Genomic DNA, 20190 nt, shown 5'->3' on the forward strand with positions numbered 1-20190 from the left:
ATACCAAAGCCTGGCAGAGACACAACAAAAAAAGAGAATTTTAGACCAATATCCCTAATGAACATCGATGCAAAAATCCTCAATAAAATACTGGCAAACCAAATCCAGCAGCACAACAAAAAGCTTATCCGCTTATCCACCATGATCAAGTGAGCTTCATCCCTGGAATGCAAGGCTGGTTCAACATATGCAAATCAATAAACATAATCCATCATAGAAACAGAACCAAAGACAAAAGCCACATGATAATCTCAACAGATGCAGAAAAGGCCTTCAGCAAAATTCAACAACCCTTCATGCTAAAAACTCTCAATAAAGTAGGTACTTATGGGATGTATCTCAAAATAATAAGAGCTATTTATGACAAACCCACAGCCAGTATCATATTGTCTTATGAGGACTTAACTTTGGAAAGTGCTGTAAGAATCAGCAGTAATTCAGTGATTTGCCTGGTGAGTTTATCATTTTAGGATTCCTTCCCTCCAATTCACTCAATTTCAATGTAACCCCTAATAAAAGAAGAAAAAATGTGTTTCCTTTTAGGTTAGCTTACTAAAAAAGATTTTCTTTAGTTTGTTTGCTTCCAATCCTACCTAAATCAAAAGCTTTCCACTGAGTCTTCTTCCAAGCTTGAACACTTTTCCTAGAACTAGACAGTGAATTGTCTTGATCATTTCCTTTCGTTTGTCATTTTTACTCATACTTCTTAAATTCCATGTTCAATTTAATCAGACCTCAAGGGTGCAGAATTACATTTAAGCCACATAGTATTAATCACACTAACTCCTTATTCATACCTACATCATACCGACCTTCTAGTCTGGGTAGCAAAGCCGCACATGCATCCTCTGGTGTGTGTCTATTCTTTACGATCTCCTACCTGCTCCCTTGACTGATGTTCTTCCTCTAATTGTTTTCTTCTGACCACCTTCAGGGACACAATTCAGCATTGTTCCATTTTTAGCAAAGATTTTACTGTGTTTTATTCATATCAGAAAATCACATTTGAATTTCAAACACATACTAAACATTAAATCATGGATGAAATGCCTGATGCATAGAAGGGTTCTCGTTAAAATAAACTTGTCTCTTTTATAACCGTGTGAACAGAGACCACAGTTCTTTAGCATTCACACCAGAGTTCATGTTTCAATACTTTATAACTTATGCTCAGCATATACTGTGAAAAGACAACATCGTTTTTAAAATGTTACTCAGAGAGAAAACAGTGATTTTCATTATGTTCCCCTCCAAGCCCTTGCTTCAGACAGCGGATGTGGGTCCCATTGTCGGACACTGAAGGGGTTTGAAAGGAACATGAGCTCTGCCATTGTCACCCTGTGAAAAAAAGTCCTGATAGTTTTTACATTTCAGGGTATATTAACTTGAAAACTTCACTGTATATTATGAAAACCATTAAGCCTGTAGATCTTCTTTTGGGAATACGTTGCAAAATGGCTGATTTTGTCATTTTAAGATTATTTTTTAATTTTTTATTAGACTTTTAAAAATATGGAATGCTTCACGAATTTGCATGTCATCCTTGCACAGGACCCATGCTAACCTCTGGATGGCTCCACTTTTAGTATAACATATGTGCTACCAAAGCGAGCCATGATTTGGTTCTATTTCAATACTAATTAGATGGCTCAGAAGTATTACATTTGCAAAGATCTTTTGAAATTTATGGGAGCAACGACACTGCTGAAGTATGTTTAGAGAAAAATGAGAAACTAGTATTCAGTTTAATAATTATGTACTAATAACCTCTGCCATGTCCTTATTATATTAACTAGTATGTTAGGGAGAAATGCCTAAGAAATATCCAACAGAATATCGACCTTAAAGGAACTATAAAACAGCTAGAGGTTCTTCGAGGAGACCATCCAATCTGAGGGGAGAACCTAGCATAACTTAGAGCCATTAAGAACCAGAACAGTTTCCGCCAGGCGTGGTGGCTCACGCCTGTGATCCCAGTACTTTGGGAGGCCGAGGTGGGAGGATGAGGAGGTCAGGAGATGGAGACTATCCTGGCTAACACGGTGAAACCCTGTCTCTTCTAGAAAAAAAAAAAAAAAATTACTAAAAAAGGGCGCCTGTGGTTCCAGCTACTGGGGAGGCTGAGGCCGAGAATGGCGGGAACCCGGGAGGCGGAGCTTGCAGTGAGCCGAGATGGCGCCACTGCACTCCAGCCTGGGCGACAGAGCGGGATTCCATCTCAAAAATAAAAATAAAAATAACAAAAATAAAAAAGAGAACCAGAACATTTCCAGGGCGGTCAACACTGCAGGGGGCTGTCCGGGAAGACTTACCAAGGGCGCCAGAAGGCAAAGATGTGCCCGCACACCATAAAATACAGACGGGAGCCATGAGCACTTGGAATGTATGTGATACTGTGGAAATTTTGAAAACTATGTAAAATATGAACTTGACAGAGAAATACACCTTCAATACAGTACAGTTTCAAGAAGAAAAAGAAAACGGGTATCACAAAGTGATGGGAGATGTGCCCAGATCCATTTTGTAGTCTGAGGCAGGAAATTGATCGATGCTTCCCGTTGACTTCCTTCAGACGTTCGGAACTGTGCTGGAGACTGTCCCCTTAGGAACAAGTAAGTAACACAGCTTGCGGCTGTGAGAAGCGTCCTGGGCAGGACGCAGGGCAGAATATCACGGAGGCAGGTACTGGAGAATTATCTTCAGCCACAGTTCCAAGCCAGAGGGAAAAGCAGGTAGCTGTGTGGAGAGGGAGTTTATGACGGCTGAGGGGAACACACCTGGGGCATTGTGTGACATTTAAAAATATACACTCAGCCATTATAAAGTTTCTGCCACTGGGGAAGAAGAAAGTGCCACAGATATCAAGTAGTATTGTTGTTATAAGAAAAACAGTGAAACTTCCTTATCTTTGAATCACTAATTTTATATTTGTATATATACACACACACACACACACACATATATATACATATATATATACATATATATTTATTTTTATTTTTTATTTTATTTTTGAGACGGAGTCTCGCTCTGTTGCCCAGGCTGGAGTGCAGTGGCTCCATCTCAGCTCACTGCAAGCTCCGCCTCCCGGGTTCACGCCATTCTCCTACCTCAGCCTCCCGAGCAACTGGGACTACAATGCGCCCACCACCACCCCCGGCTAATTTTTTGTATTTTTTAGTAAAGACGGAGTTCCACCGGGTTAGTCAGGATGGTCTTGATCTCCTGACCTCATGATCTGCCCACCTCCACCTCCCAAAGTGCTGGGATTACAGGCGTGAGCCACTGCTCCCAGCCTCTGGTCTTTTTTTTTTTCTTAAAGTATTACCTTTAGAAAATAAAACGTGGTAACAGAAACCATTTGCAGAATGCAAAAGAAATGAAATGTTAATGAGCATACATTTCAGCCACTGAGATGCTGAACCGCTATTTCGTGGAAGAGCCCTGATCAGAACCTAGCAGTGCGTAGAGAATGTCCACACACAGTCCTGCCCAGTGAGAGCCTCTGGGCAGGTGAGCCTTAGCGTGCAGCTCTCAGGGCCACCTTGATGCTTCCTCAGCCAGGACTCAGTGGTGGTCTTGCCACACTGTGCAGGCAGCAGTACCCAGGCCTCTGCCCGTTAGCCAGCTCTCTGGCCCATCTGACCACCTTTCTTCTCCATCCAACCAGTCAGGACATCTCCCTTCGGATGCTCTCACCATCCTCTTAAACTCAACACATTCAAAACTTACCTCATCATTTTTCTCACGAGATCTCTCCTGTTCATGGAACCATCATTCTCGTTGCCCCAAGCTCCTTGCTGAACCTTTCAGGCTATCACAGCCTAAAGCTAACATATGTGATGCAGAGCCTCTCACATTTCCAAGCAATCCTCCTGTCCCCTGTCACAACCCTGTCCAGCAGCCACACTTCGTTATTCTTGCCCAACCAGCCCACTCAGGCTACACTCTCCGGCCAGCTTATAACACCCAATGCATCATTTCAACATGACACTCTCCTGATGGAAAATCCTGCCGCATCCCAAGGCATACTGTGTCCTTTCTACCTGCTGGACTTTGCTGGGTCCTCCAGGATCAGTCCCAGTGGACTCTGTTTTCTCTCTCCTTACCCCTTTTCCTCCCAACAGTTCCTCAACAGCATGAGGTTCCTCAAAAAATTAAAAAGAGAACTGCCATCTGATCCAGAAATCCCACTTCTAGATATATAGCCCAAAGAATTGAAATCAAAATACTGAAGAGCTATCTGCCTTCCCATGTTCATTGCAGCGTTAGTCACACCAGCCAAGATATGGGATCAACCCAAATGTCTGTTGGTGGCTGAATGGGTAAAGAAAACTTGGTGTGTGCGTACAAAGGAATATTATCCTGTCTGAACAGAGAAGGAAATCTCTCTGTACACTACAACATGGAGGTTATGCTAAGTGAAATAAGCCAGTCACAAAAGGACAAATGCTGTATGATATGGCTTGGATTTGTGTCCCCGTCCACATCTCATGTTGAATTGTAATCCCCAGTGTTGGAGGTGGGGGCCGGCAGGAGGTGACTGGATCCCGGTAGGGGGTGGTTGGTCCTTCATGAATGGTTTAGCACCATCTCCTTGGTGCTGTTCTGCTGACAAGTGAGTGAGTTATCGAAGGATCTGGTTGTTTCAAAGTGTGTAGCATCTCCCCACTTTTTCTCTCTTCCTCTTGCTCCTGCCATGTGAAATGTCTTATTCCCCCTTTGCCTTCTGCCATGATTGGAAGTTCCCTGAGGCCTGCCCAGAAACAGAAACTGTTAAGCTTCCTATAAAGCCTGCAGAACTGTGAGCCAATTAAACCCCTTTTCTTTATAAATTACCCGGTCTCAGCTATTTCTCTACAGCAGTGTGAGAACAGAGTCATACACTGCATGATTCCACTTATATGTGATATCTAAAATAGTGACTCATAGAAACAGAGAGTGCTGGGCATGGTGGCTCATGCTTGTAATCCCAGCACTTGGGAAGCCGAGGCGAGTGGATCACCTGAGGTCAGGAGTTCGAGACCAGCCTGGCTGACATGGTGAGACCGCCCCCCCCGCCCCCCGTCTCTCCTAAAAATACAAAAATTAGCTGGGTATGGTGTGTGCCTATAATCCCAACTGCTCAGGAGGCTGAGGCAAAAGAATCACTTGAACCCAGGAGGCGGAAGTTGCAGTGAGCCGAGATCATGCCATTGCACTCCAGCCTGGGCAACAAGAGTGAAACACCATCTCAGAATAAATAAATAAATAAAAATAAAGTTTCAGTTAGACAAGTTGAGTAAGCTCTAGGGATCTACTGTCTACACAGCATGGTGCTTACAGTTAACAATACTGTATCAGGCACTTAACATATGTTAAGGGGGTAGATCTTATACCAAATGTTTGACCATAATAAAAATATTACCGGCCGGGCGCGGTGGCTCAAGCCTGTAATCCCAGCACTTTGGGAGGCCGAGACGAGAGGATCACGAGGTCAGGAGATCGAGACCATCCTGGCTAACACGGTGAAACCCCGTCTCTACTAAAAATACAAAAACTAGCTGGGCGAGGTGGCGGGCACCTGTAGTCTCAGCTACTCCGGAGGCTGAGGCAGGAGAATGGCGGGAACCCGGGAGGCGGAGCTTGCAGCGAGCTGAGATCCGGCCACTGCACTCCAGTCCGGGCGACAGAGCAAGACTCCGTCTCAAAAAAAAAAACATTACCACATGCGACAATAGAAAGAAGAACTTATGGGTTTGCAAATGTACTTAGTTATCATTTCCCCTAAGGACTGAATTATTTATTAGTATTTTATAAAAGATATTTACATCTAAGTCCATAAGTTGGTCTATAATTGTTTTATACTTCTCTTGTTTCGTATGAAGTTATTCCACCAGTGTTAAACGAGCTGGTCAGTTTTCTTCTTTTTTCTCATGTTTGCCAATGCTTGCCTATAAATCCATCTGGTTGTTGGACGTTTTTGGAAGGCAGCTGTGACTGAGGATTAAATTTCTCTATGGTCAATGCTACTGGCTTATCCAGGTGCTCTCTTTATTTCTGAAAAAAATTTAATACTATTTTCTAAATATTGTGATACCTTTTTGAGGTTGTTATCACAATCTCTTTTTCAGATGAAGAAACTGAGGCTTGGAAACAGTGCTGCATGCTACGGAAAACAGTATAGTTCTTTCTCAAAAAATTACAAATGGGGCCAGGTGCGGTGGCTCATGCCTATAATCCCAACACTTAGTGGATCATTTGAGGTCAGGTGTTTGAGACCATCTTGGCCAACATGGTGAAACCTGTCTCTACTAAAAATACAAAAATTAGGCAGGCGTGGTGGCACCTGCCTGTAGTCCCAGCTACTCGGGAGACTGAGGCAAAAGAATTGCTTGAGCCTAGGAGGCGGAGGTTGCCACGAGCCAAGATCACACCACTGAACTGCAGCCTGGGTGACAGAATCAGACTGTCTAAAAAATAAAATAAAAATTTAAAAATTACAAATAGATTTACCATATGATCCAGCAATTCCACTTCTGGGTATATACCCCAAAGAATTGAGAGCAGGGACTCTGAACAGATACTTGTGCATCCATGTTCATCATGCACTATTTACAATAGCCAAGTACCCATCAAGGGATGAATGGATAAGTAAAATGTCTATACATACAATGGGATGTTATTCACAATTAAAAGGGAGGAAATTCTGACACATGCTAAACACAGATGAACCTTGAAGCTATTATGGTAAGTCACTTATATGAAGTACCTAGAGTGGTCAAATTTGTAGAGACAGAAAGTAAGAATGGTGGTTGCCAGGGGCTGAGGGAAAGAAGGAATGGGGGCTTACTGTTTAATTGGTACAGGGTTTTAGGTTTACAAGATGAAAAGAATTCTGGAGATAAATGGTAGTGGTTGTACACCATTATAAATGTATTGAATTTCATGGAAATGTACACTTAAAGATGGCTTAAAATGGTAAAGTTTATATTTTTTATATTTTGCCACAATAAAAAAAGTACTACATTAATTGACAGACTAAACAAGGACTTTTGGCACCAAAATTAGAGTTTGGAAAGAAATCAGATATCTCAGTAAAGGCGTCATGAGAAAAATATGATCGTCAATAGATTTTGTTGCACGTGCTTTAAGACATAGATTTGCTTTTATTTGGAATCACTTGGCAGTGAGGGAAAGGGTGTCATAATCTTTTTATGCCCTTGAGCCTCCAAAGTAGGGTTGCCAGATTTAGCAAATGAAAAACACAGGATGCTGTGCAATATTTAGCATGTGCTTACACTAAAAACTTGTCTGTGGTGTTTATCTGAAATTCAGATTTCCCTGGGTTCTGTGTTTTATCTGGCAACCCTCTCTAAGAACCTGAGTCCAGACTTGGTGAGAGGAGTGTGAGAACCCGAGGTGGGAACCACAGTTGGTGTCTGACCTGGGAGTGCAGGCTCAAGGTCACGGGGACAGATCTACACCCAGGTCACTCGACTCTGTGCTTGTGAAAGGCCAGAGGGGAGCTGGTGGGTTTTCCTGAGGAATCCTTCAGAGAGACCTTGTGAACAGCTGTACTCATGAAAGGCCCATGCTCCGTTTTAACTCTGTTAAAGCGGGGGTGGAGGCAGGGCTGGAGTGCAAAGCTCAAGGCAGCTCCACAGTCTGTGCTCTACGTCCTGGTTTTGGGCACTTCCTCACCCAACATGGTAGACCAGGATCTGGAATGTCTGAGCCTTCATCTCACATTGTAGCTGGTTTCCACAGAAACACGAAACCAAAGAACACCCACGGCACAGCAGAGGTTCTTGGGGCATGGGCACTGCTGCTGAGTTGGGCACCTGCCCCTTCTGGGCCCAGCTGCCTTTGAAAAGTCTGCTCTCTTGACACATGAAAAAATGCTCATCATCACTGGCCATCAGAGAAATGCAAATCAAAACCACAATGAGATACCATCTCACACCAGTTAGAATGGCAATCATTCAAAGGTCAGGAAACAACAGGTGCTGGAGAGGATGTGGAGAAATACGAACACTTTTACACTGTTGGTGGGATTGTAAACTAGTTTAACCGTTATGGAAAACAGTATGGCAATTCCTCAAGGATCTAGATCTAGATATACCATATGACCCAGCCATCCCACTACTGGGTATATACCCAAAGGATTATAAATCATGCTGCTATAAAGACACATGCACACATATGTTTATTGCGGCACTATTCACAACAGCAAAGACTTGGAACCAACCCAAATGTCCATCAGTGACAGACTGGATTAAGAAAATGTGGCACACATACACCATGGAATACTATGCAGCCATAAAAAAGGATGAGTTTGTCTCCCTTGTAGGAACATGGATGCAGCTGGAAACCATCATTCTCAGCAAACTATCGCAAGAACAAAAAACCAAACACCGCATGTTCTCACTCATAGGTGGGAACTGAACAATGACATCACTTGGACTCGGGAAAGGGAACATCACACACCGGGGCCTATCACAGGGAGGGGGATGGGGGGAGGGATTGCATTGGGAGTTATACCTGATGTAAATGATGAGTTGATGGGTGCTGACGAGTTAATGGGTGCAGCACACCAACATGGCACAAGTATACATATGTAACAAACCTGCACGTTGTGCACATGTACCCTAGAACTTAAGGTATAATAATAATAAAAAAAAAAAAAAGAAAGAAAGAAAAGTCTGCTCTCCTCCCACGGCTGGTGCTACAGAACCATCAGCACGTCCACAACTAGCAGCTGCCTTTCTCTAAGGAACGTCTTCATGCAGGTATTTACATGGGAAAGAATTACACATTTCAAATAACATCAAGAGGTGTGAATCCCCCTAAGGGTTCAAAAAACATAGGGAAGGCACAGAATAGGGATGGGGACCAGGAGCACAGCTGCCTTCCTTGTTTATCCAATCAAAATCTCTCAGAGACACAAACTCTGGCCTCCTCCATGTTGGAAAAGCAGCTCACGGCTAAGATAGGTGGAGACCACTCAAGTGAGCATTTGGAAAATGGGATCATTTTTCTAAAAGATATGGATAGCGGCCACTGTGACCTGAGCTGCAGCCACAGAGCAGAACTCAAATGAATGTGGAGGGGACTGAATGCAATTTCAGAAATCTGGGTCTACAGCTGCTTGGTCCATTAAAATAATATACTTACATGGTTTTAAAATGTTCCCTCTTTTCAAATTACACACATCATCCCAGAAAAGTAGCTGATTAAGGCAAACTGTTTCATTCCAAGTGGTGAAAATAAAATTGACAATAAAGGAAGCACTAACCTAAAATGATGCCATCTTTTCTTTCTTTCTGTCCCGCAAAATGCGCCGTTAGGTGAGGTCCTGACAGCACAAGGCCACGTCCGAGGAGGGTCCGGCTCCTTCCTTTGCTCCCTTTGCCCCTGTGACTTGCTGGCGCCTCCTTAAAAGGTTTTGTGGCCAACAGCTGGTGTGCTCATGTGGAATTAATCAATGAACATTGCTTGTCTGTTGTAGAAATTGGAGCTTAGAGTTTTCTTGAAGAAATAAAAGGCTTCGTACTCTAATCTGTTATCATCTGTATTGACACTTTTTTAAAAGCTCAAAATGAAAAACATAAAATACTATCAAGTAATCAACAGAACATTCAATGTGTATAAAGATTTATTTTTTAAAAAACATGTTAAAAAAGAGAGCCAGGGAATTCAATTTACATTTTAGACCATTTAATAGAGGTATTTGTTGCACATGTGGTTTTAGTGTAACATAAACACAACATCTCTCCCCAGAAACACTTAACCTGAGTTGGAAATGAAATATGAACTGAAGAGATTCTTAATTCACACAAACACTTCTTTTCAAAATACTAGCAATTATTCCAACTGAGGATTCTGCTTGAAGTTCAAGACTCCGTCCCAGGACAGGAATGAAGAAAAACTCCGTGCAGTTCAAACGCTCTGCTGAAGTCAAAGGATTGCACCTGCGGCCTCTTAATCAGCGCTAGCTTCCTCAAACACCCGCGGAACGAGGTCTGGCTGCTCAGGCATTTTTGCTTCACACCAGCTGTTCAGGAAAGAAGAGAAGACAAATCTTGCTTAATTTTGTTGAAATGCGATCCATAGCACAAAAGGAACAGAAATAATCTCAAGTGGGTTATTTTGTTTTTAAAATTTTTCACTATTAAAATTAGAAGAATATTTCCCACATATGTGGTGTCAGTGAATAGCAGAATTCAGAGAAACTTTTTTTTTCTTTTTTTTTTTTTTTTTTTTGAGATAGAGTCTCGCTCTGTCACCCAGGCTGGAGTGCAGTGGCGTGATCTCGGCTCACTCACACAAGAGGTGATTCATACCTCTTGATGTGTGCAACCTCTGCCTCCTGGGTTCAAGTGATTCTCCTGTCTCAGCCTCCTGAGTAGCTGGGATTACAGGCACCCATCACCACATCCGGCTTATTTTTATATTTTCAGTAGAGACAGGGTTTCACCATGTTGGTCAGGCTGGTCTCAAACTTGTAACCTCAAGTGATCCACCCACCTTGGCCTCCCAAAGTGCCGGGATTATAGGCGTGAGCCACCACACCTGGCCAAAAACTTTAAATATATAAAATTTTAAGGCCTACTTATAACTTAAGTCATACAACAGGTGTTTATTTTATTATTTGCAACAATTCCTTGGAACATCTAAAATACATAATTCTAATCCAAAGTTGACCAGAGAGATGAGTCACGAGTTTGTCTCCTAAAATGATTCCCTAGACCTAAAATGACTCCCAAGTCTGAGAGTCATGAAATTTACTTTGGGTAAGTCATCCAGCTGCCTTTATATCAGACCCAACGTTCTCACAGTCTTACCCAATGATTAACTTGTGTGTCTAGATTATTTTAAGTTTTCCAAGAATTCTTAAGGATTTGAAATGGCCTTTCTAAAATGGTAAAAGACTCAGCAAGCCAAACCATGTACCTTTCTCAATCCCTATTCTACATCCACTTGAACCAAGACTTCCTCCAGGAACAGTGCCCCTTTTGAGTGGAAGAGCAGGTACCCGTACATACCAGGATAGCCACCAACATAAATGGGATTGTTGGTGTCCACCGAGGTAGAGCGGGTGTGTGGACTTTCAGTGCCAACTGCGTTCCCATCAACAATCAGAGTGATACGGTGTTTGCTTTTGTTAGCTTGAAGTGTGTGCCATTTTCCATCACAGAGCGCAGTGGCGGTTTTGGGCTCATATGTGGCTGTTATCCTGCCAGCACCATTGTTGACATGGAACAAGACCTAAACAAAGCAAATATCTTGGTGAGTTTTTGTGTATTTAAGGAACACAGTCCATTTGTATAAGCTCTTGGAGTGGATAAAATTGCAGCATTATGTTTAAAAGGAGAGCTAACATGAGAAACAGAAAATAATTTTGAAAAAGAGCCTTTTCAAGGATTCAGATGATGGCCGAGTGTGGTGGCTCACGCCTGTAAGCCCGGCATTTTAGGAGGCCATGGCGGGTGGATCACCTGGGGTCAGGAGTTCAAGACTGGCGTGAGCAACACGGAGAAACCCCGTCTCTACTAAAAATACAAAAAAATTAGCCAGGTGTGGTGGCACACGCCTGTAATCCTAGCAACTCGGGAGGCTGAGGCAGGAAAATTGCTTGAACCTGGGAGGTGGAGGTTGCAGTGAGCCAATATTGTGCCATTGCACTCCAGCCTGGGCAACAAGAGCGAAACTCCGTCTCCAAAAAAAAAAAAAAAAAAAAAAAAAATTCAGATGTTACACTATTCCTCAAATTCCAGAAAGGGCAAATGGCCACCTTCATGACCACAAGTCCGAGCACATTGCATCCTTAAATGCGGGCCTCATTTTTAGGACATTTTAGGAGTTAATAGCCTTACTGGAGGTGCTGGTCATATATTTTTTGTTTTTGAGATGGAGTTTCACTCTTGTTGTCCAGGCTGGAGTGCAGTGGGCGTGGTCTTGACTCACTGCAAACTCCACCTCCCGGGTTCAAGTGATTCTTTTGCCTCAGTGTCCCACATAGCTGGGACTACAGGCGCCCGCCACCACGTCCTGCTAATTTTTGTATTTTTAGTAGACAGGGTTTCACCATGTTGGCCAGGCTGGTCTCAAATTCCTGACCTCAGGTGATCTGCCGGCCTCGACCTCCCAAAGTGCCAGGATTACAGATGTGAGCCACCACACCTGGCCCGGTCATACCTATTGATAGCACCTATGAGCGAATATTTACTAACTCTCTTCTGATGAACCGTAGATGCTCTCCCACAGCGAGTAAAGAGATCTCAGCTTTGCAAAAGATAGGAGGTGTTATGGGCTGAAGACCGCCCCCTCCAAAATTCATATGCTGAAGTCCGAACCCCTAGTACCTCAGAATGTGATTGTATTTGAAGATGGAGCTTTTAGAGGTAATTAAGTAAAGATGAGTCACCAGGGTGGCCCTCATCCAATCTGACTGTGTCTTTACAAGAAGAGATTAGGACACAAACATGCACAGAGGGAAGACCACGTGAGAACACAGGGAGAACGAGACATCTGTGATCAAAGAGAGAGGCCTCCGAATCAAGAACCTTACCAACACATTGATCTCGGACTCTAGTCTCTAGAATGGCAAGAAAACAAATTTCCATTGTTTAAGCCACACAGTCTGTGGTTCTTGTTCTGGCACCCCAAGCAGACTAAGACAGGAGGGAAGATTTCAAATGTACTTTTTGAAGATTGTTATGCTATATTCGAAGCTGCTCAGTATTATTTCAAGGTGGACTGTGACAATTAAAAATATAGGTCATAAACCCTTAGGCAACAACTAAAAATGTTTAAAAAGAACTATAAATAATAGTCCAATGAGGTAAAATGTATAATACAACAGAAAATTACATTGTTTGTAGCAACTACACTTCTGATTGCATTTTTAATTTTTTATTAATCTAAGTAAAATATTTTTCAAAAACAGAGATGGGGGTCTTGCTACATTGCCCAGGCTGGTCTCAAACTCCTGGGCTCAAGCAGTCCTCCTGCCTCAGCCTCCCAAAGTTTTGGAATCACCTGGCCCCGATAACATTTTTTAGATATCACATAAAAACATGCAAATAGATACAAAAGTTTTTAAAGTATAGATGAGGGAAAAAGTTGGCTGTAAGTCAGTGTAGAGAGGCAGCAATATGACATCAAGTTAGTTCTGTTTTGACATGAATTGGAAAAGAGGTGAAGGGCCAAAGGCTCCCCATCCCCACTCTAGGATACCATGGTGGTGGGGGGGGGGGGTCAAAACCCAGCAGGGAGTAAGTAGGGAAGTACTAGACACAACCACTAAGTCCTGGGGAATCTAGAACATGGAGACTTGTTCCCTGCCTTGCAAGAGGCACTAGTGTTGGAAAATTCAGGCATCTTAACTCCCACAATAACAAGCACTGACCACAGTGCTGCAGAAATGCTGTTAAAACGTAGAGAGAAGACCAGAGAGACACCATCCCTGATTCCCCACGGCCTCTGTGTGGCCTGGCAGAAATCCCCAAGTGTGCACATGACCCCACGGGGAAGGGGGAAGATGAAGAGGTGGCACTACCCGTGACAACCAGGATGAGAGGCCTGAGCTGAAAGGGACACTGGCCAAACTCTCCAGGAGCAGCCCCCACGCAGGGGCAACACTGAGACCCAGGACCAGTCACTGTAAGAGGCTGCCCTGAAGACCAGGAGACTGAGCTATGGCTGAGCTGCTGTCCACGAGAGAGCCCACAGAAAGGAAAACGTCATCGAGACTCCCTGCCCTGCATCCTGCCTGTGCCCACACAGCCCCAAAGGGGAGACGAAGGAAAGTGAGAACTGGGAGAAACTGCGATGGAGGCGGTTTTCAAGCAGGAGACTAAAGGATGAGTACTGCAAATTGTTGACTTCATTTTGTTGCCAGCAGGAGAGGGACATGAGAGGCTGAAAAGCAAGAGCAGATAGTCACAGAAAAAAATAACGTGTTTTACATTAAAAAAATTAGAGCGTGGTACGTCTATCCCATGGAGTAATACTCCACCACAAAAGGGAACAGACTGCTGATATGCACAACCATCCAGATGAACCTCCCGAGGTCAGGCTAAGTGTGAAAAGCTGATCTCAAAAGGATACCTACTGCGTCACTTCACTGATACAACACTGGCGAAACAGAAATTAGAGGGACAGCAAACAGATTAGCGGTTGCCTAGGATTAGGGGTACAGGAGTTGGGTGTGGCCATGATGGGGTATTAAGGGGGAGCCTTTTGGTATTGATACAATTAAGTATCTTGATTGTGCTAGAAAAATGCATAATGTTTGTAATCCCAGCACTTCGGGAGGCGAGGCAGGCAGATCACAAGGTCAGGAGTTCGAGATCAGCCTGACCAACATGGTGAAACCTGGTCTCTACTAAAAAATACCAAAATTAGCCTGGCATGGTGGTGCATGCCTGTAATCCCAGCTACTCAAGAGGCTGAGGCAGTAGAATCACTTGAACCTGGGAGGCAGAGGTTGCAGTGAGCTGAGATTGCATCATTGCACTCTAGCCTGGGCAACAAGAGCAAAACTCTGTCTCAAAAAAAAAAAAAAAATGCATAATGCTACCACTGGGAAACCTGGGTCTGGGTGAAGGGTGCATGGGGCCCTCCCTGTACATTTCATTGCAACTTCCTATGAATCTGTAATCATTTCCAAATAAAAAGTTAAAAAAAATTATTAGAAGGGATAGGGCATCAGGTCAGCAGCTTATTCTCAGATGGCTCAGGAAAAAAAATTCTTTGTATTATAGTTGTAATTTTGCTGAAAGCTTACTTTCAAACATATAAAAAGTTATTTTTGAAAAAAAGCTTTTAAAAAATAAACAAAAAAGTTTTTTTTGTAGCCATATCTGTTTTTTAAATAGTAATGGGACCATTGTTTGACTCCATAAGAACAGACAGTTGTGAATTTGAATCTGCTGTTTCTCAATTGCTCTGTCTCTGCCACTAGGGGGAGGAAGACCCCATGGAGAGGAAGCGCCCACCTTGCCGTCCACAAGCTCTAGTCCAATAGCATCCACTTTGGCAGTGCTGACCCCCAGGAGGACGCCATTCTGCGAGGAGGTTCGAAACTCCAGTGTGATGTTCACATCTGCCTGGACTCTGTAGCCCTCTTTGACTGTAACACACAAGGACGGCCCAAGTCAGGGTGAGCGCTGCCAGGCCCAGGTTGAGCATTTGGGCTCCTGGCTAAGGGTCGGGGGACCTGGCTCTAGCTCCTCCTTTGGATCCAGCTCCATCCCCACCAGCAGGTCACTCCTGCCCTCTGAGTCTCGGCTTCCACATCATGGAGCTTTTAAAGAAGACGCGTGCAGCCAGCCAGGCCAGAGCAGAGCCAGGCGTCTCCTTCATCTGTGGCCGCAGAAGCATGTGGCTCTGCCTCACCCTGTGGACACATCCTCCCTGCGGCAGTCTTTCCCGTGGGCTGTTGGGATTTGATCACTGGAATCCCCTTATCATCATCCAAGAATAGTCCACTTTATTTTCCTGGTATCTGTGTATTTGGAGGAATCATCATTTACTGAGTGTATCAGAGTCCATACTAAATTTGGTAGAGGTGGGGACTGAATGGAATGATTTTTTAATTCAGGTGATAAAAAAAGCTGAGGAGTCACAATAGGGCTATTGGCCAGAGCAGGCAGTTGTTACCGTGACCAGGGCTGAAGGAAAAAGGGGAGAAGGTGGTATGCCCAGAGCATACCTGGGGGTTGCGAGGGGTACTGAGGCCACGGAGGGGGCTGCCCAGCAGGGCTGCAGCCTGAGCCCCAGGAACAGGAGACAGGAAGTGCAGAGTGAACGAGAGATGTTCTGCTGGCTTCCCCCTCTTCCCCACCCAAACTTCTGCACAGCCTCCCTGGCGCCAGCTGGTCTAGACATTTGATGCTGCTGATTTTTAATTCAAAGTCCTTTCTTAACTTGGATACTGAGTGTGCATTACAGAACCTGGGGAAAGTATAGATGAAACTAGCACCCCATGTCTGGCCTCTGTCAGGAGTCACACTGCTCCTGGCAGGAGACTTTGTCAGGCCATCCAGATAGCACGAGACCTGAGAAGGCTTTTTACGCCAAGAAATGAGGAATCAACTGGAATACTGAACTCAATGTGGTTTTCCTGTAGCCTTGTCCAGGGGGTCCTGTCTCGTACTCTCGGATCTGCATTGCTTTAGAGTCCAGGCTCCGCCGGGGACTGCTTTCGAGAGTGTTGCTGACACATACCAAGAGCTGCGTATCCGCTTCCATCAAAGAACGTTCCCTCCTGGGCCGCTGCGTAGCACCTGTTCACCACGAAGGTGGACACCGGGCTGTCCTTGTCCAGCTGTTTGCTGTTAACCGTCACGTCCCCAATGCAGGCAGGGATGCTGTGGGTGATCTAAGCCAAATGACATGGAAGAGTAGACGGTGGTTGATTCTAACGAGAAGGGCCTGGACACATTTTCCTTCCACTTCATCAGATTGGTCTCAATAAAACACATTAAAATGTTATCTTTTTAAAAAAAAAAAACTTTAATTGCCATAATACTTCACATGAATGTCTAAGTTAGAGCTACCATTTGAGTATCTTTGCCAATAACGCCGTGGAAGTGTTTTCTATTATTTTAGTGAAATATCGTGGAAATAAAAACCTGCGGAGTTTACTAAGGTGCGAATACGCATCTGCTGGGCTTCCCTGAATTGTGCTGTTGGCCATGTGGCTGCGGAAAGGGAGCTGCTCATGACCTAAGGGGCTGGAAAGACTGATGGGTTCTGAGGGGTGGCCCTGGCACATGATCTGTGGACACGCCTGCAAAGTCAACTTCTCCACAAGCCCCAGGTTCAAACAAGGTAATTCACACATAAAGATGCCGTCAGCTATGCTCTTCCACAAAATAAGCACAACCACAACAAAGGTAAAATGTCAGTACAGAAAATGCTGCTTACGTTTCCAATTTTCCTGGCCCGGTACTGGGAGGGCAGGCCTCCTAGGTAGAACAAACCCTCCACATCCAGCGTGGTTCCGTCTCCCACCACGGTCACCACGGGGGACACTTGGCCGTCAACCGTGATGAAGCCTTTTCTTTTAACATAATCTGTCTTGACCTACAGCAAAGTGAAAACATGCATAATTTTTAAGGAATCTGAGAAAACTTTAACAGATGTATCAACTTTAACAGATGCAACATCTGTTTCTGAGAGCTGTAACAACCTGAATGCAATGCTAAAGGGTGGTTCAAATTTTTAGACAGTTGGTGATGAAAAGCGGCTGAGCCTGGCAGAAGAAAGGAGGCAGGTATGAAACTGCCTTTGCAAAAACTCTAACAGTGAAAGAAATCTGACATAGAAAAATGATGACAGTAAGAGGAATCTGACATAACTGACTCTATCTTGCTTCCAACCTCATAAGCTGCCTTTGCTAATTCAACCTAGCTATGGGAGGAATTTAGCTGACAGTTTAAAACAAAGATGATAACAGAGGAATTTATCTGTTCCGGAAATGGGAGGAATTTAGTGGATATTTAACTTTAAAACAGATGATAACGGTCCCTCCCTAAAACTGATTTCCTTCTTGCTCAGGGACCAAAATCACCTCTGTAAAATTAAGGAAATGCCACAAGGTTGGAATTGTGATGGGGCCTGAATTCTGCTAAGATACAGGCATAAACTCTAGCCAGCCATTGTTTCTTCGGCTAAGATGTAGGCATAGTTAAACCCTAACCAGTCATTGTTTTATACTTTGCCTTTTTAAACTACTTATTACTTAAGAATCATGTAGCCAATAGTCACAAACTTTATATACTTCCCCAATGGCCCCTGTAGATAACACTGCTATTGTAAAACCTAAGACTGGTATTTGAGATCTTTTTCAGACTTTGCATTCAGTATGAACCGACTGGCGCCACCCACAGCAGTAAACCCTACCCAGAAACTGACTCAGCACAAGAAGACAACTTCGACGCCCTATGATTTCTTCCCCAATCCAATCAATCAGCATTTGCCATTCCGTATCCCCCGGCTGCCAAATTATCCTTGTTTGCACAAGGTTTAACCCTAGTCCTTGAATTCTTGGGGAGGCAGCTTTGATAATTATCTCCTGGAAAGTTGCCTCTGCAATAATTAAACTCTTTCTTCGCTGCAAAACCTGCCATTCTTAGTGCATTTGCTTTTCTGGGCAGTGGACAAGAACAACCCAGCTGGCCGATTACAGGCACAGGTAAAGCCTGCTGCACACCAGAAAGCGCTCCAGAGTCCTGGTTATCAGAAAGCAAATGCCATAAGGGGAGGTTAGGCTTTACATACTCCTTGCCAAGTTGAGAACATGTCTAGTACCTTTTGTCCATCCCGCCAATGTTTGCTGAGTGTCTATTTCATGTCAGGTACTAAGCAAGGCCCTGGGGGTATTTCAGAAGCAGAAAAGATCCCTGCCTTCAAGACTTGCAGTCTCTGGGGGAGACACCAGACACATACGACGAGATAGAAATGAATGGGGATAATGTGCCTTTGAGAAATGGAGTGAACCCCAGTGATGCACGGAACAAAACTCAGAAGCAGCCAGCACAAGCCTCCTGAGATCGTACCGTGTGCCACTTGCCATCGCTGAGCAGTGCAGGGTGAGAGACCTTTGTTCTGCCTTTGCCAAGGTCAAACATGAAGTGGAGGCGGCCCCCCTGCAGCTGGAGCACCGCGTAGTCCGCTTGGTTCTGATGAGCCACGTAGTAAATCAGGCCGCTGGAGGCGAACGTGCGGATACTCAGCTCAACCGAGAGCCTGGAAAAACAAGCGCTCAGCGTTGAGAAAGGAAACTTTAACTTTTCATTTTTAAAACCTCAAAGAGAGGACTCCACGATTGTTTCGGCGTTTATACGGAACATCTCAGGAAAAAGGGAAATTCATTCCTTCATCCATTTACACATCCATTCATTTAACTGCCTACCTCTGTCTGCCAGACTGTTTTAGGATGAGGATAAAGCCATGAACAAAGAGGAAGATCAGATCCCTTTGCTCATGAAGCTAACACAGAAACACACCAGGGAGTTAAAGCGGGTCCTGCAGAGGGCAACCGGTGGCTACCTTAAGTAGTCAACGCGGGTAACTCTGCAAAGCTGATATTTCAGCCGAGCTCTGAGTGACAGAAACGGGCAAGTCCCTGCAAAGTGAGGGGCTTGATGACGGTGGGCAGCAGGAAGCCCACCTGAGGCCGCGGGGGAACGAGAGCCACTGCAGGTGTGCAGGAAGGCTACGCCTGGGGGGGCCCCGTCAGAAGGACCAGGGTGCCACGGGAGCACCCCGGGACAGGACGAGGGCAGATGTGGCGCCATCATAGGGAGGCGGGGCTTTGAGAGTTGATTTTCAGCACCATGGGAAGTCACAGGAGGGCTCTGAAAGGGGGAGTGGCCGAGTATTCCTTTCAGAGATCCTGTCTAAACTGCAGAACCGGTCAGGGGTCGGGGTGAAGCGGGCCCCATCAGGCAACTGTTACGGCAGCCAACAGGGAGCAGTGGGTGGCTTAGACCAGGGTGGCGGCGGGGACTCAACAGATTCAGGAAACATTCTGGAGGAAGAAGCAAGAGGATTTGCCAATGGACTGGATTTGGAGAGTGAGAACAAGTGAAATAAAAAATAGCCTCTAGGCTTGGGCCTCGGGCAACCAGGTGAATGGTGATCATGGCCGCGGCAACGGCAAAGAGCAGGAGAGCAGGACTGAGGGAGCCTGAGAATTCCGTTCGGGGTGATGAGGCCCAGGAGCCTGTTCCAGTCCACACAGCTTGGTCCAGTGACCCTGGAACCTGTCCCAGTCCACACGGAGATCTCGAGTGGCCGGTGGGCCCACAAACCCTGAGTTCTAAGTGGAGGCCAGAGCTACACAGGTAGGTGCTACCGTATCTAGGTGCCATTTTAAGGTGATCGGAACATAGAAGGCCATCCTGGGAGAGCGTGTGGAAGGGCCCAGCACTCTCAGCTGGGAGACTGAGGAAGGAAGGCTGAGAGAGAGCAGGGAACCAGGAGAGTGTGCGGCTGTGACAGCCAAGAGAGTCCACAGGCTGCTGAGAGCCCAGGGCAGGGGGCCCCGCACCATGTAGCTACATGGCGGTCTTGAGTAACTCTCTCAAGAGCAGCTGGGGGTGTGCGGGAGGCTGACCGGATGGTTAAACGAGGAAACAGTCCCTGAGGAAAGGGCAGCTCTTTCGAGCGCCTTGTGGGAAACAGAGCCAGGTA

At 45.0% G+C, this 20190-nt stretch overlaps 1 protein-coding gene and 1 pseudogene across 1 annotated transcript in view; both read right to left on the bottom strand.

The window, feature by feature from the left end:
- Nucleotides 1–1506: 1506 nt before the first annotated feature.
- LOC111553626 lies at nt 1507–1607 on the bottom strand (annotated as a pseudogene).
- Nucleotides 1608–9682: 8075 nt separating this feature from the next.
- Nucleotides 9683–20190, bottom strand: part of LAMA1 (laminin subunit alpha 1) — a 165620-nt gene continuing 155112 nt past the window's right edge. Inside the window, exons 58-63 of the mRNA XM_026456029.2 lie at nt 18552–18741; nt 16918–17076; nt 16216–16369; nt 14985–15118; nt 11028–11250; nt 9683–10036 (exon numbers count right to left, since the gene is read on the bottom strand). Of these exons, the coding sequence (XP_026311814.1) occupies nt 9876–10036; nt 11028–11250; nt 14985–15118; nt 16216–16369; nt 16918–17076; nt 18552–18741 (1021 nt within the window). The 3' untranslated portion in view covers nt 9683–9875. The remainder of the gene's footprint in view (nt 10037–11027; nt 11251–14984; nt 15119–16215; nt 16370–16917; nt 17077–18551; nt 18742–20190) is intronic.

The sequence above is a fragment of the Piliocolobus tephrosceles genome, chromosome 18 (assembly GCF_002776525.5).
Source record: "Piliocolobus tephrosceles isolate RC106 chromosome 18, ASM277652v3, whole genome shotgun sequence".
Taxonomy (NCBI): domain Eukaryota; kingdom Metazoa; phylum Chordata; class Mammalia; order Primates; family Cercopithecidae; genus Piliocolobus; species Piliocolobus tephrosceles.